Source organism: Myotis daubentonii, chromosome 3 (assembly GCF_963259705.1).
Source record: "Myotis daubentonii chromosome 3, mMyoDau2.1, whole genome shotgun sequence".
NCBI lineage: Eukaryota > Metazoa > Chordata > Mammalia > Chiroptera > Vespertilionidae > Myotis > Myotis daubentonii.
In genome coordinates this window covers 7,201,333-7,217,848 of record NC_081842.1, presented here as the reverse complement: position 1 = coordinate 7,217,848, position 16,516 = coordinate 7,201,333, and the positions used below count along the sequence as shown (strand labels likewise).

General features: G+C 57.0%; 1 protein-coding gene across 1 annotated transcript in view; it reads left to right on the top strand.

The window, feature by feature from the left end:
- Positions 1–14,317, top strand: part of TMPRSS3 (transmembrane serine protease 3) — a 20,934-nt gene extending 6,617 nt beyond the window's left edge. Inside the window, exons 4-13 of the mRNA XM_059686530.1 lie at positions 237–353; positions 751–874; positions 2,900–3,025; positions 4,124–4,167; positions 4,784–4,949; positions 5,560–5,729; positions 7,381–7,476; positions 9,473–9,615; positions 10,269–10,421; positions 13,248–14,317. Coding sequence (XP_059542513.1) covers positions 237–353; positions 751–874; positions 2,900–3,025; positions 4,124–4,167; positions 4,784–4,949; positions 5,560–5,729; positions 7,381–7,476; positions 9,473–9,615; positions 10,269–10,421; positions 13,248–13,265 — 1,157 coding nt within the window. The 3' untranslated portion in view covers positions 13,266–14,317. The remainder of the gene's footprint in view (positions 1–236; positions 354–750; positions 875–2,899; positions 3,026–4,123; positions 4,168–4,783; positions 4,950–5,559; positions 5,730–7,380; positions 7,477–9,472; positions 9,616–10,268; positions 10,422–13,247) is intronic.
- Positions 14,318–16,516: the final 2,199 nt, after the last annotated feature.

Below are 16,516 nucleotides of genomic sequence, written 5' to 3'. Positions count from 1 at the left end.
TTTCTCTCCTGACCTTGAGCCCTCTGGGGTCTAAGTTCACCTCCAGTTGTGGCTCAAGGCCACTTAGTGAGACGGAGTGGGGTGCAGCAGCCCCACTCCCTGGAATGTGGAACAGAAACTGGGTTGTGACACAGGTGCAATTTCAGTGGTGCTTCATTACTGATGGGGCAGGTGGATAGTTCTTCTGCTGCACACTGAGGGAGCCCTCTGTTAACGTTCCCGTCTCCTGTCCTCAGTCCACTTCGACTGTTCCGGAAAGTACAGATGCCGGTCGTCTTTTAAGTGTATTGAACTCACGGCTCGGTGTGACGGCGTCTCGGACTGCAAAGCCGGGGAGGATGAGTACCGATGTGGTAAGGTCCTGCCTCTTCACTGTAGACACAGGAGGAAGTTAGCACCACTGGGCCCTCACCTTTCCCATCTGTGAAATGGGTCCAGGTTGATGCTAGTGTCAAATTATGTTCTCAACTGCAATCCAACGGGCCCCCAGGAGATCCTGGGCTGGGTTTAAGGGTGGTGGTGTTCCCTGAAGCTTAAACTGGGTTGAGGAGACCCCCATGAGCGATAAGAGATCTCCAAGAGAGTTCCGGGGGTCCAGGCAGCCGGGGGTCCCTGTGAGGGTGAGGTGCTGTGGGCGAGGAGCAGGTCAGACTCAGCAGAGGAGGGTCTGGGCTGGCTGCAGAGAAATCTCTGCGGCGGCCTCAGGGCTCTGCTGGCCACTGACGGTTGTTGTGCTCGGGCGCCGGCCAGTTCGTGTGAGCGGTCAGAATGGCGTGCTCCAGGTGTTCACAGAGGCGGCCTGGAGGACCATGTGCTCTGACGACTGGAAAGGCCACCACGCTAGCATCGCCTGTGCCCAGCTGGGGTTTCCAAGGTAATGCAAGGAGCACCTCCAGGTGATGGGTAGAACATGAATAGTGGGCATGGTGAGACAACCACTTGGGCGTTTCCAGGGCTGCATCTCCTCTCACACTGCACCCTCGTGGCAGCCCCACGATGACGGACATCACCTTCTCCACTTCAAGGTGTGCAAACCGAGGCCCCGGCACACCAAGTGGTGCTCAGGATCACTCAGGAAATGGCATTTCGGGGAGTGTCTCAGGGCCAGGAGAGACTCAGGTGCAAATATGTGATAATGTGATAAAGAGCTTCAGAGATAAAGACAACCCTCACCTCCTAGCACCCCAGGTCTCAGCTACGGAGCAGCCTCCGGCACCGCCCCTCCTGGTCCTGGGGGTCACACCCTCATCCCTGCACACACTCCCACGCAGCCCCAGAGAACCAAGTGCAAAAAGTCAGCAGTTTGGTGAAAACACAAGTATTCATAACAGTTGCCTAGCAACGTGTAGGAGAAAGAACTGTTGTAGTGAAATCTTCACTTTTGGGTGTTTGCTGTTGTCGGTGTGACTTTTTTGCACTAAAATGACACATTTTCTCCTTCGTGCAGGGGCCTCTTTCTCTCTCCTGTCCCTTCCTTTGATGCGATAACTGCCATCTTCCACAGGAGCCTGCATGTCACCGTCCTCTCTCTGCTCTTGATTCTGAGCCCAAAGTGGGCAGGCTCCTGAGTCACACATGCCACATAGGAAGTGAGCGTGGCGACAGGGTGACCTTGAAAACACATCCCTGCTTGTATCTCAGGAAATGGGTTGGGTGGTTAAGGCTCCCTGCTCTGAATCCTCCAGGACCCTCCAATTTCAAATTTGATTCATCATGTTCTTAGCTCCTTTCTCCAAAGCCCATGAAACTCCAGAGGCCCTCCAGCCTATACCCCTGAGGTCTGCCTCTGTCTTTCCCAGTGACTCAGAAATCAGCTGCAATTCCAGCTCAGCGACAACAGCCAACACCACCACTCAAGTGCCTACAAGAATCCTGTAGACTTTCCTTATTGTGAACATGCACAGATACAAGTTCCCCCCACTCCCCTCCACCCCACACACACACTCCTAAAGTTGGACCTTCTTTGCCATTGTTCTCCAGGAGGCCTGTTTCCTGACACTTTCACCATGTGCTTGCTCCTGGTGTCCCCTGACACTCTTCCTCCCATGTGTTTATCTCTCTGACAGGGACCCATGCCCACTCTGGGCAGACTGGGAAATTATTCTCCCCGACCTATTGTTCTTGGGGTGCTCGGCCTCCCGACTTTGGTGCCCACCTGAAGCACCCAGATCTATGTTCTGTTCCCTCTGGGGCTGGCTTCAGGCCAACCAGAGGCCTGTGCAGTGGAATGTGTCAGGGGTCCCACCCAGCTGCATCAGGAAGCGGCCCTCCTGCCCAGGTGCCAGGAGCCTATGCTCATGGGTGGAGCCAGAGGGCCCTCCATTCCTGACTCCACCAGGTTTAGAATGGAATGCCTTGATGAGTTGGCAAGAGGAAACCATTGATGGTTTGCGGGGACACAGTGACATCCCGCTGGTGTACCTGTAATAGTGCGATTTGGGCACACTGATTATTGGGGGAATACATGGCGATGTCCCCCAGTAGGAAACCTGTGATGCTGTGACTTGGGCACATTGACAGTTTGGGGGGTACACTATGTCCCCCGTAGGATACCTGTGACATGCGTACATGACAATTTGGGGTACACTATGTCCCCAGTAGGGTACCTGTGACATGCGTACATGACAGTTTGGGGTACACTATGTCCCCAGTAGGATACCTGTGATGTGGGTACATGACAGTTTGGGGTACACTATGTCCCCAGTAGGATACCTGTGATGTGGGTACATGACATTTGGGGTACACTATGTCCCCAGTAGGATATCTGTGATGTGGGTACATGACAGTTTGGGGTACACTATGTCCCCGGGAAGGTACCTGTGGTGCTGGGACTTGGGTGCAGGTTGGTGCGGAGCACGGAATGAGTTTCACGCCGCATCTGTTTCAAATGTGCTTGTAGCTACGTCAGTTCAAAGACCCTCCGAATGGACTTGCTTGAGGAGCAGTTCCAAGAGGACTTTGTTTCCATCAACCACCTCCTGCCAGACGACAAGGTGACAGCTCTGCACCAGTCGGTGTACCTGAGGTGAGCGCCAGGCAGGCCGCTGTACGGCGGCGCAGCTCCGCCAGGACACAGAGGCACGGGAGCGTTTCCTCCGAGCCACGGTGGGCTGGCCGCGTGGTTCGGTGGGTGGGCACGCTGGCTGCGAGAACCTAACCCCAAACCAGCAAATGTGGCCGGCAGAGGAAGGGAGGAGGGAGGGGAGGAACAGTGACGTGCACGTACGTCTAACCACAGTACTGTGCCTCACACAATAGGGGCTCCCGTGTGTTTCCGGGAAGGAAGGAGGGAGGGAAAATTAAAAAGAAGGAACATTTTTGCTCAGAGTCCTTTAACATGTACCATGTACATTTCATGTTCCTCAAAGTCAGGAGGAAGGTAAGATGAGGTGTCCCTAAATGACACCAGGTGCCTGAAGCTTAGAGGGGTCACCTGCCTGGTGAGAGTCAGGGTTCTGAACCCAAGTTCTGATGCTCTCCCTGGTGCCTGGACCAAAGTGTGTCCTCTGCTCCAGGAAACAAGTTTGTCACCCTGTCCATCCTGTAATTGACAGGCACCCTTGGGCACACACGCAGTCCGTAGGGACAGCCCGTTTCATGGCAGGACTGGGGCTCTGACAGCAGGAAAGTTAGGAAGGGGTCCGTGTGGATTACGAGAAAAGCAGGTGCCATTCCCACCCACCCACGCAGAGGGATGCCTGCCAGGCCCGGGCAGTCACAGCTCTGCTCCAGGAGTCCTGGCCTAGGTGTGTGTCCCAGGTTTCAGGACTTCATGCCAGGAGAGCCTGCCACCCGTCCAGTGGGCACTCCAAGTCCTCCGGGGGCCAGCGGAGAACATTGGGGTAACCGTGACGTAGAGATGACCCTGGTAGATGTTTGCATGACAGAGCGCATTGTGCATCTGATCATCAGCCCCGCAGAGCTGAGCAGTGCTCCACGCCATTGCCTGCAGTCCTGCACGCTGCCAGTATTTTGAGGGAGCCTGTCACACAGGCTAAAATTGTACCCTGTATTCAAGAGCAGGGGAATAGAGTTTATTTTTCTTTTACCCCAAGATTAAGTTAAAAATGTGCATCTCACAGCCTCGGGTATTTGTCACTAGCCCACTCTTTCTCCACTTTAGGGAGGGGTGTGCCTCGGGGCGCGTGGTCACCTTGAAGTGCACAGGTAAGAGTTTTAGAAACGCAGAGGTCAATGGAAGCCCGAGCTCGCTCACTGACTCCCCCTCCTCTCCTCCTCGAGGTCCCCTCCTCCTAGGTGCCCTGTCAGCCCAGTCTCACCTGTCAGGTGGGGGAGGCGGCCCAGAGTGGCTTCTCAGCAGCAAACAGGACCATGGGCGCGAGGTCCTGTCACTGTAGTGGCTCCAGTGGCCTGACTTCCTCCTCCTCCTGCCCCCCTCAGGCCCACCCCCAGGCGGCCGTCCTTCTTGCTGGTGGGGGCGGAGGGGCAGCATTTGTCTGCAGGGGTTGGGTCTGGAGGAGTCAGGCAGGTGTGCGGGCACCTGTGTCAGGGAGGAGGGGCTGGGGGGGGGGACTCCCCATGCTCCTGCTGTGCGTACCTGGGGGAGGGGTGCCTCCAGCATCGGGCTCTTTGCTCTGATGGACTCTCCCCACTGTACCCCCACGACACCCCACTCATCCCACGTCTCGGGTAGGCCTGTCCCCACCCCTCACCGTGTGCCTCTCCTCCCAGAACTCTCCGGGGCTGTGAGCTCTGTGAGGGGGCAGATGGCAGGGGAGGAGGGTCTGTGGGACGGACCCCCAACCCCGTTCTCCCCCGGCAGCCTGCGGTCTGAGGATGGGCTACGCCGCGCGCATCGTGGGCGGAAACATGTCCTCGCCCGCGCAGTGGCCCTGGCAGGCCAGCCTTCAGTTCCAGGGCTACCACCTGTGCGGGGGCTCCGTCATCACCCCGATGTGGATCGTGACCGCTGCCCACTGTGTTTATGAGTGAGTGCTCCGCCTCCTGGGAGGGGTCCAGTCCGGGCCGCGGGGGGACCGGGCGGATTGGGGTGGTCAGCGGCAGGTCCAGGAAGCAGGCAAAGGGACCAAAGTCATACCCACATGGAGGGACCTTCCCTCCTCGCCGTGAACCCATCACTGTGGGTTGCGGGGACCTCAGGCCGCGGCTCTCACAGAAAAGATAGGACGCTCCCACGCAGGAGAAAACCGCCGACGTAAAGGTCTTAGACCCCCATTGCAGGTCACGGTGGACCCTGTGGTGGCCGAGAGGGTGAGACAGTGCAGGGTTGCGGGGCAAAGAGTACCCCTCAAGGGAGGTGAGCAGAGGAGCAAACCACAGAAAACACTCGGCTATTTTTGCTCCCTGTTATTTTTGCTTCGCTTAGAGGTGCAGGGAGGGAGGCCGCTGCAGGACACGTGTGGGGGGGAGGGGAGGCTCTGTGCTTCTGCAGGGCGGGGGGCTGAGGTGGGTTCGAGCACAGGCAAGCAGGGCCGTACACACCTGCCATCTCCCTGGGGCTGGGGCTGGGGACACCTGAGCCGCCCGGGGGAAAGGGGCTGGACTGCCCCTGCTTTACCTCCCAGTCTCTCCTTGCAGCCTGTACCTCCCCAAGTCATGGACCATCCAGGTGGGCCTCGTCTCGCTGCTGGACAGCCCAGCCCCCTCCCACCTGGTGGAGAAAATCATCTACCACAGCAAGTACAAGCCCAAGAGGCTGGGCAACGACATCGCCCTCATGAAGCTGGCGGGGCCGCTCACCTTCGACGGTGCGTCCGGATTTCTTTGTCGTTCGGGGGCTCGCGTGTGTTTCAGGAGAATCTGTAGTTGCTTGTGGGGGCCTCTTTAGGACACTGCTTTACAGGCCTTGTCAGGTAACCCCAACATCTGACTCACTTCTGTGTGGGCACCAGGCGACTCTCTTCTCGTCAAAGTGGGCATTTTCCTGGTTCCTGGTAGGATGAGGCGCTTCCGACCGTATTCAGGACTCCAGGCTGTTGTGCTAGGAGACGCTGGGTCCCACCTGCGTCTTCAGTGTCGGCAGGTGGTCACCCCGTTCAGGTCACTGCAGGCTGCGGTGATGTTAACTTCATTTCAGAGCCTCTGTGGTTCTACTTTAATCAATTTGGTTTGTCGGGTCCCCTGGGGCTCCGACCGGTGCCATTTTCTTCCTGTGGTGCCACCTAGACATAAAAGGGACTTGTCCCAGCCAGGCCACCTGGTGCCTCTAGGGGTGGAAGGGGCCTCTGGCCTGTGGGGATAAAGAGCTTTCTCTGCCCGGTGCTGGTCGTGGCGAGGTCCCCTGCCCGTGTGCCACCCACCTGCCCAGGCTCTTGATCCTGGTGAAGAGAGGAAGTGCGTCCCAGGCCAGCCAGCGGGTGGTGGCGGGTCCTTCCTGCAGCCGCTTCCTTACGGTTTGGAAGATGCTGGGCATCTTCGGCTCCTGAAATACTCAGAAACCTCCTCTCACGGAGCCGCTGTTTCTCTGCGGGAGGTGTCAGGATGTGGCCGGTGGAGGTTACAGAAAAGCACAAGGGATGGAACTTTCAAACTTTTTGAAGCTGTAAACAAAGCCTCATGAGCCCACTCCCAAATCCAGCCTCCCTCCCCCAGGGGTACAGCAGCGTGGGGTGCAGGCGGGGTGATGAGCAAGGCCCCGTATAGGAGCTGAACGCTGGCGCCAGACCAGCGGCGGCAGAGTCAGCAGCGTGCTGACCGCAGGGCACATGTAACACTGCACGTGACACAAATCCTGCCAGAGAAACAAAGAGAAATTGTAATGGTGGTGCTTGTTTGCAAATTATTACTAATGATGTTTGATTTATACAAAAATGAGGTGCCAACGCTGGTACTTGGATAAAATCAAAACAAACCCTCCCCGTAGTCTCTCTCTACCTTTCCATTACTGGCGTACCCAGAAGGCTTAGCACATCTCAGACTGTGTTCACATGAAAGCCCCATGACAGCCGTGGCCCTGACTTTGGTGGAGGCTTATGTGACACAGCCCACATGGACAGGTGAGCTGTGGCCTCCAGGTATGTCAGGAGGGACAGGATACCCATGGAGGGATGTTCTGTAAAGCCAGGTACCCACAGTCTGGACCAGGAGTGGGTAAGCTGTGGCCCATGGGCCAAACTTGACCCCTGGTCTGTTTTGTAAATAAAGTTTTATTGGAACACAGCCACACCCATTTGTTTACCACTGCCTGTGGCTGTATTTACGCTGCTGTGGCCTGGGTGCATTTGGCCCTTTCCAGAACATACGCTGCCACAGTCTAGGCTTGTTTCAAAGTTGTAGGGGTCTGATCGGGGAGGGGGTCCCTGCTCTGAGCTAATGGCTTTCAGATGACCTTAGTCTTGACCTTTCTTTGGGAGATGGTTAGCGCCCAGATGTGAGAGCTGTTGTTTCCTCTTTAAACAGAGATGGTCCAACCGATTTGTCTGCCCAACTCTGAAGAGAACTTTCCTGATGGGAAGATGTGCTGGACGTCGGGATGGGGGGCCACTGAGGAAGGAGGTCAGTGGCCTGGAGTCCAGACTCTGAGACCAGGGAGCCCGAAGGAGAGGGCTGGGGTAGATGTCCACACCGACATGTCCCCCTCCCATGTCCCATGGTGATGTTCTGTGGGACACCCACATGTCCCTGCTGGGGTGCGAGTCAACTGCTCCAACGAATGTAGTCAGCCGCCCTTGGTGTTCCTCCAACCACGGAGGCATCGCTCCGGTCTCTGTCCCGGCCTTCACATGGCCTCCCGCCCGTCTCGGCTCCCCTCTCCTTCCTCTTAGAAGAGCAGCAGTCGTGGAGTGAAGGCCCACCCTGATCCAGGAGGGTTCCATCTTGAGACTCTTCCTTAATCACACCTGCATGGACCCGATTCCAAACAGCCTAAGGTTGCAGGTGGACATGCTTGGGGGAGGCACCATTCAACCCAGGAGAGGGGGTTCGGTGTTTCCTCTTGAGACTTATTAGCTGCATCTGTCCCCTCCCGAGTGTCCGAGGCACCCGGGGTTTGCCCAGCCCCAGAGGCCAGTCCTCCCCACAGAGCAGGGTCTCGCCCCTGCGGCTGGCCACGCCTTCCTGCCCACAGTGGACGCTTCTCCCACAAACGCTTTAAGCTTTGTTCCCCACGTCCCAGGCGCTGAGCGGAGCGATGCGGTCCTGCCTGTGCTCACAGCAGCCCCGAGCGGGCGCCGTGCTCCTGCCTGTGCTCACAGCAGCCCCGAGCGGGCCCTGTGCTCCTGCCTGTGCTCACAGCAGCCCCGAGCGGGCGCCGTGCTCCTGCCCACTTTGAGGGGGACAGACAGGTGCTGAGCACCTTGCTGGGGCTCACACGACCAGGTGGTGGAAGGCCTGGGATTGTGTTTGTGCTCCCCGCCCACGGTCCTATTCGTGTTGTTATTCACAAACTTGGAGTGCCCAGCGAGGATCCTTTCATTGTCTTCGCTGGGCCCTGTGCACCAAGTAGGGACAGGTTCCATCTCAGCCCAAGCTCATGGCCAGGCGGTCCTCACTGCGGGGCCGGTGGGCGTGTGAGCAGATTAGGGAAGCCGGTACAGAAAGCACTGTGTCGCTCACACTCATGGAACAGTTAAAGTGAGGGTTCTGGGGTGCGCAGACCCACGCCGGCGGATACAGGCTATAGGATTGAGAATGGGGCTGCCCGCTTTATGCCTTTAAAGCATAAAGATAATGCGGTTTACCAGCAGGTTAAGTTAGAGGGCATCAGTCTTGGGTCGGTGCGGAGGCTGATCCACGGCAGGTGCGTTAATTTTCTGTTGCTGCTGCAACAAATGACCCCCATTCTCTCACGGTTGTGGGGCCCGGAAGTCCTGCATCGGACTTGGTGGGCTGGGATCAAGATGTCAGGAGGGCTGCGACGCTTCCGGGGGCTCGGGAAGAGTCAGCTCCCCGCCTTTTCCAGATTCCAGCGGCCGCATTCCTTGGCTTGTGGCCCCTTCCTCATCTTCACAGCCAGCAGCCCAGCACCTTCCATCTCTCTCCTCTCTGACCTCTGCTTCCACCATCACATGCTCTCCTTTGACCCTTTCGAGGATCCTGTTATTACACCTGGGGTCCCCCCAGAGAGCCCAGGATCCTGTCCCCATCTCCAGTCTGCAAAGTCCTTGTGGCCATGCAAGGCGACATGGTCATAGGTTCTGGGGGTTGGACCGTGGGCACCTGTGGGAGGACATTTTTCTGCAGACCACCCCAAAATTCCTCCAAGAGCTGTGTGTGACCCTCACAAGCCTCAGCCTCCCTTCTGTGTGACCTGGGCTGTTCTGAGAACAAAGCAGCCTGTGTGGATCAAATGCTTGAGCCAGGGTAGCCCTGGGCAGGTCCATGGTGGTGACAGTTGCTCCTCCCTCCTCCCATGTTGGTCCGTGTAGGGAAGCGGATGGCTCTGCCATTGAAGTGCCCGTGGTGGTAGGTAGCGTGCCCCTGGCTCTGGTCCCCACCCCGGATGCGTGCCCTTTGAGTTCCCACTGCACCTCCCCCTCTTCCTGTGACACAGGCGACGCCTCCCCGGTCCTCAACCACGCAGCTGTGCCTTTAATCTCCAACAAGATCTGCAACCACAGGGACGTGTACGGCGGCATCATCTCCCCCTCCATGGTCTGTGCCGGCTACCTGAAAGGCGGAGTGGACAGCTGCCAGGTAGGGGCCCGCCGTGACCTCCAGGGGCCGTGGCCATGGACAAGGCGAGGCTGTTATGGTGACCCAGCCCATGGGAGAGGCCACTGCCGGCATCTCCCTGTGACTGACTGTAGAGCAAATTTACAGGCCTGGGGAAGAAGTTTGCTCGAGATAGCACACCCTTTCCCGGCCAGCCCGTGTTTACCAGCTCCCACTCTGCCTGCGTGCTGGGCGGGAGGAGGGGAGGAGGGGATCCTACCTTCCCACCCCGGTTCTGAGTTTGCAGGCGGACCAAAGAGGCGGGAGGCAGGTGGGAACCTGTGAAGGGGGGCCTCCAAAGCCACAGTGGGTGAGACCCCAATTATGCCTGGGTCCGGAGGTCAGCTAAAGGCTCCGGCCAGGCGGGCCCTCCCTCTGAGAGCTCCCTCGGGTGCACACAGCTGCCTTGACCTCCATGGGCTCAGTGTCAGCTGGGAGATGGCTGGGGCTCCATCAGAGGGACAGGACCCACTGTGAGGAGCACCGAGTCAGGTCCGGAAGGGCTGCCGGGGGAGTGCAGCGCCAACCTCACGCTGGACTTTGTGGTGCGGTGACCGGGGAATCCTGCGCCAGAACCAGGGACAGCCATGCCGGGGCCTGCTCTGTGGCCCTTAGTCTCTTTGCCTGCTGTCCAGGGAGACAGCGGGGGACCCCTGGTGTGCCAGGAGAGGAGGGAGTGGAAGTTGGTGGGAGCGACCAGCTTCGGCATCGGCTGTGCGGACGTGAACAAGCCCGGGGTCTACACCCGCATCACCTCCTTCCTGGACTGGATTCACGAGCAGATGGAGGTGGGTGCAGCGCCCGCCCAGCTCCCGCTGGTCCCTGTCAGCCCTCTGTGACTCCAGTCCTGCTATAGACAGCCAGGGAGTGAGCCATCAGTTGTTGATTCGTCAAGCAGTGACTTCATGGCTCCTGGGTGTGGGACGTGAGCAGGGTGGGCACACATGGGTGACCGTGCCTCCACCAATCAGGGAAAGGAAGAGAAGCAGCCAAGAGTGGGGAGTCCTTGGGGATGGGGACAAGTAGAGTGGGCATGTGCGTGGAATAGCGGGTGGGTGAGGGCAAGACAGGTCGGGGAGGACCCCCATGCCCACTGAGGGGGTTGAACCTTGCCAGGGGCCAGGGATGGGATGGAGAGTCTCTGACCAGGAGGAGCCTGGGCAGCTCTGTGCTTGGGGGGCCTCCCTGGAGGGGACCTGGGAGAGGGAGACAGGTCAGTGAGGCTGTCTTGGAGGAACAGGTGGGCAGGGGAGCCCTGGAGAAGGTGGGGAGGAAGGAGGAACACCCCCAGAGAAAGGAATGGAGACTCCAGAGGAACAGGAAGTAGGTGTGTGTATGGGGAGGCTGCAGGGAGGTGAGGCCAGGCCGCACAGGAGCCTGGGAATCAGGGCACCTCCACCTGCGGCCACTCCGCAAATATTTGCTGACTCGATCTCGGACTCTGAGCCCCATAGCACGCTTTGGACCAGTTTCAAAGACGTTGTTTTCTTTAATCAAGACAACGTTTGCGTGACATAAAGCCAGTCGTTTTAAAGTGAGCCTCCAGCGGCATTAGCGCACTCACAGAGCTGCGCGCACCTCTCTAGTCCCGGGACATTTCACCTCCTGCAACAAGACCTCGCTAAGCATCAGCCCCTTCCCGCTCCCTCCACCTCTGGCATCCAGCAATCTGCGTTCTGTCCATGCGGACCACAGGCCTTCTTAAAGACGCCTTCTGACTTGAAACAATGGGCTAAGGAGGACATCAGACCTTTCACGTGAACCTGGGCGTTAATTTCCTGTCTTTCTTGGGAATTTTTGCTTGAAGTGAGAAGTTCCGTAGCAGTTTCCTTTGTGCAAGGCCCAGGCCCAGGCCTGGCACTCAGCCTGCTGTGCATCCCAGCCCTGCTGCTGTGAGCTGCGCCCTCCGCAGGCGCCCACAGTCCTGCCTCAGTGCCCACGGGGGAGGGGGGCTGGGCAGGGCAGCAAATGCTGGAGGACAGGCCCTCAGGAAGCATCAGCGGGTTGTTCGCTGGCAGGTTGGCCCCGCACTAAGCTCTGTAGCACAAAATTCAGTCCAAACCCACCAGCCTCTCACCGAGTGTCAGAGAAGATGGAGGAAGGAGCATCCCTGCCCTGCAGTGGCCTCGATGGCCCGTGAGTGGGAGCCTGGGGTGCGGACAGCGGTGTGGGCCTGGTGTGTGGAGGGCAGGAAACAGGAGCAGGTCTGAACTCGCCCACAAAGCCACGGAAGAGCGCCCTCCACGAGGCTGCACGCAGCGGCCTGAGGGTCCGTGTGACGAGCTGCTGGTAAAGAGAGCTGAGCCTGAAACAGGTGCCAGTGGGAGAAATCACCTCCCAGTCCTCACGCTGTGGAGGAGGCTGGGGGTGGGCAAGGCTGCGAGCAGGGGTGCCGCCCGAGGTCCCAGCAGCATCTGGCAGGTCCTGGGACCCTCCTCATATTACAGGCGAGGGGACCTGCCGCAGGCCCCAGCGCAGGACTCCAGCCCCAGCACAGGCTGCCTCGCAGAATTGGCGGTTCTCCGAGGTGGGGGTGCCCAGGACTCGCCCTGGCTGTTTGTGGACATTGACGCCCCCGGGGCCCTTCTCCAGGGGGTGTGATCAGGGTGTGGGTGAGGTCCTAGTGATCATGATGCCCGGATCTCAGGGCCCCTGTGAGAACACATTTAGAGCCATGTGGCTCCCCATCAGGCTTAGAAACGGCTTCCACTCTCTATGACGCTGGGAGAGCCGTTTTGTCTGTGACGGATGGATCTCTTGATGCCCGAGAGCATCTGAGCTGCCTCCGGCCCACTGAAGGCCAGGGTGAGACTCAAACCCCCCCCCTCCCTTTTTAAATTAAATATATTTTTATTGATTGATTTCAGAGAGGAAGGGAGAGGAGAGATAGAAACACCAATGATGAGAGAGAATCTTTGGCTGCCACCGGCATGGCCTCTACTGGGGATTGAGTTTGAAACCTGGGCATGTGCCCTGACCAGGAATCGAACATGACTTCCTGGTTCATCAGTTGACGCTCAACCACCCAGCCACGCTGGCCGGGCGAGACTCTCCCTTTTGCAAGTCTCTTGGCAGGTGTCCCCCAGGAAGACCGGAGAGGCTCCCCTTCCCAGGAGAGCTTTGTGGGGGGGCAGGAGGGGGTCTGCGTTTTCAGTTGCCCCTTTGGAACATGGATGTGAGGGCCTTCCCAGAGCTCACGTATCTTGAAGGGAATTGTTAGCGGATGGGACTGCCTGCTGGAGCATCATTTCATCCTGTGGTTTATCTCTGTCTCTTTGGGGCTTAAAGCAAAATTGCTCTGACTAGGCCGGGACTCAGGAACATGATGCTAGGAGCTGGGAAGTTCACGTGGAAACTACGGAAAACATCTGGGTGGTGATGAAAGACACAGGCGGGCAGGCTGGGAGGGGCCCCAGGAGGGCGCTGTGTTACACTAGCCTGCGGTCCGTGGGGAGCTGGCAGCCTCCGCCAGCAGAGGCCGCTCTGTCCCCGTTAATCGCAGAGAACAGCCGCGCACGGCTTCACTTGGTTAAAATGCCGGTGCCCACTCCACCCTCATGGGGAAGGGATGACGGAAAGCGCTGGAAAGATAACACGCACGTTTCTATTTCTAGAGGGACTTGAAAACTTGAGGAGAAAGGGCACAAGCCACCACGCTGAGTTCCTGCCACGATGGAGACATCCCCGTCCCGCCACGGATTCCCGGCTGGAAACTTTCACGAGCAAATGCCTTCAGTGCTCGGCTGGCTGGCACCACCAGCAGAGCCAGAGGCGGACCATCTCTCCACCCAGAACAGTTTGCTTCTAACGCCTCTGACGAGCCACTGGGGCGCTGGACTAAAATGACCTGGAAGTGCCTTTCTGACCTTCACTGAGAAGTGCTACCCTTTCCGACATGTCGATTAGGTTTTCTCTGCAGCAGCCCTTCAACACGAGTGACAACATAAGCAAGTCCACATGCAAAGCCATGGGCCCAGCAGCCACGCGGCCCAGCACGGCAGGGGCTGTCACTGTAGATGTCCCTGTCCACATGTTTTATCCCCAGGTACCAGAACCAAACCCACGTTTCCTGCTCGTGGGAACGCCGTCTCCCAGTGATTAGTTTAAGGCTTATGTCTGCTCGGTCTCGTAGCACTTGGTGCCTGGTGTGTTCTTGTCCCATGCTTCACAGGACATATGCTCTCCCAACGCAGTGGTCAGTGGGAGCTTGTCTGAATGTGTACCGACTGCTCGTGTAAACTGAAACCACACCCCTGGTTGATTGTAGAGGCTCGGCTGCTTCAATCTGATCTCTTCTATGTACATGGTGGGCCTTGCGTGTTTCTGTTAGAACAGGTTTCTCAGCAGATCAGCATGGCCTCATATTCTATCATGAGACTCAGAGTGAGAAACAGAGCAGTGGGATAAGCCAGGGCCACCTCACCGGCACGGCGGGTCCTGAGGCCAACAGAGCAGACAGTCACGTGTCATCAAGAGGCCAGAGGAGCCCTGGCCAGTGTGGCTCAGTTGGTTGAGCATCATCTGGTGCACTGAGAGGCCGCTAGTTCAATTCCTGGTCAGGGCACATGCCCGGTTATGGGCTCGATCCCCTGTAGGGGGGCATGCAGGGGGCAGCCAATGGATATTTCTCTCACAGCGATGTCTCTCTCTCTCTCTCTCTCTCTCTCTCTCTCTCTCTCTCTCTCTCTCTCTCCTCCTTTCCCTCTAAAATCAATTAAAAACATATTAAAAACACCTGTGGTTTTTTTTTTTTAAAAGAGAGCCGAAAACTTCCCTACCTCTCTGCAGCGTCCCGTTAGCCTGCCGGGTGCCTGCAGCGGTAGAGCCCCTTCCTGTTACCCACACAACCGTCATCCCATTACACAGGTCGCTTGGTGAGTCACCTCTGGTGCTTTCTCACAGATGAATTCACGAGAAGGTACACGTGCTCCTTTGCCTGGAGGCAGCAGTGGGGAAGGTGGGCGAGTCTCTCGGCAGCATGGGCCCAGGTGCTTGGGGAGGGAGCGGCTCCAGAGACAGCCCCCCCCCCCCAGGAGGTCTGAGACGGAGAAGGGGATGGAGGAAGTAAGGGAGGGAACACCATTTGGCGATGGTGTTTGGATGCTCGCTGCCATGTCAGAGTCGCTGCACAGACTTCTGGATGTGTCTGCACGGCGGCTGGCGGGGCTCCGCACACAGCCTGTGCATCCACTCCTGGGAGTTAATTCAAAGCTCCAGCTCACACTCGGGAATGGGAGCTGTGTTTTGTCGTTTTTCCTCTGCAGTTGTTAACGCATTGGCCTCCCTCACCTCCTCCTTGCACCCCCCGGTTGCTGTAATTAATTTAGGGCAGCTTCTCACACTGGAGGAAAAGGAAGGGAAGAATGGGATAGGATCAGGGATGGTCCCTGGTCCAGACGGCTTCTGGATCATCACACCGCCCTCAGAGCACTTCCTCAAAGGAAACCTAGGAACTCCCCACGTCTGGCCACCAGGTGGGGCTCTGGGGAGGGCAGCCACTCCCACTCCATCCTCCTGGTCCCTGGAAAGTTCCAGATTGTTTCCCAGGCTGAGGGCACTGCCTCCTGGGCCTGTGACCTTGGTGCTGCATCCCACCTTCTCCTGGCTCACGAGAGCTTCCCGTGGGGAAGAACACGGGGAACTGGGGAGGGCTGCTCGTGGCCAGGCCACCACTGAGTCACAGCCAGCGCAGGAAGTAGGCAAGACTGCGGGCAGGCGTCAGGGCCCAAGGCAAGAGTCCAGAGTCTTCCCCCTGCACCATGAGGTGTCAGGCCTGTGGCTGGGACTCCTGAGAACAGCCTGGGTTCTTCCCCACGGGTCAGGCAGGGGCTCCTCCGTGGGGCCTGTGTAAGGGGCTGGGGGGTGTTATCTTCTCAGTACAGGCCCTGGGGGAGGGCGGTGTAAACTCTTCCGGGCACATTCCCAATCTTCCAGGACAGGAGTCATCACCAGTCACACACTCGGTTGTTGAGAAAGAAATAATAACCATGAAAGAGATTTTTAAGGTTGTGCTTGGTATAGGTCGTCATAAGAACTGTGATTTCGGAAACATTCTTATCGGACTTTTTCAATTGAACTTTTTATAGCTGTAGAGTCACATGCAGTCATAAGGAACAATACACAGAGAGGGCTCATAAACTTTGTCCTGTTTTCCCTGATGATAACATTTTGTGAAACTAGAGTACAGTATAACAGCAGGATATTGACAATGATAAGGTCCACTGACCTACGCAGATTTCTCCAATTTTACTTGTACTTGTGTGTGTGTGTGTGCCTGCATGTATGTGTCTGAGTGTGTGCCTGTGTGTATGTGTGTGTGTGTCTGTGTTTATGCCTTAGTGTGTGTCTGTGTATATGTGAGTGTGTCTGTCTGTGTGTCTGTGTTTATGCCTTAGTGTGTGTCTGTGTGTATGTGTCTGATTGTTTTGAGGAACAAAAATGAACTGCTGATTTGTTAATGAGCAGGGAAATAGCCACAATTCATAAAAAATAAAATAGGCAAAAGATATGAACAGACCTTTACCAAGGAGATATAAAGATGACAATAAACACCTGACAAAAATGCTCAACATCTTGAAACCCAATTAAAACCACTGCTCGCTTATTAAAAGGGTACATTCAAAAGATTGACCTGCTGAGCATTGGCAAGGATGTGGAAGAAATGGAACTCACACACTCCTGGTGGGTATGCAATAATTTTAGAACACAGTTTGGCAGTTTTTAATAAGTTAAATATGCACCTATCGTATGACTGTCCTTTGTGTGTATGTTTATGTGTATGTCTGTGAGTGTCTGAGTGTGTGCATGCTTGTGTGTGTCTGTGTAGTTTTCAAGAAATTAGCCCATCTCTTCTAAGTTGTCAAATTTATGAGTGTAAACTTCA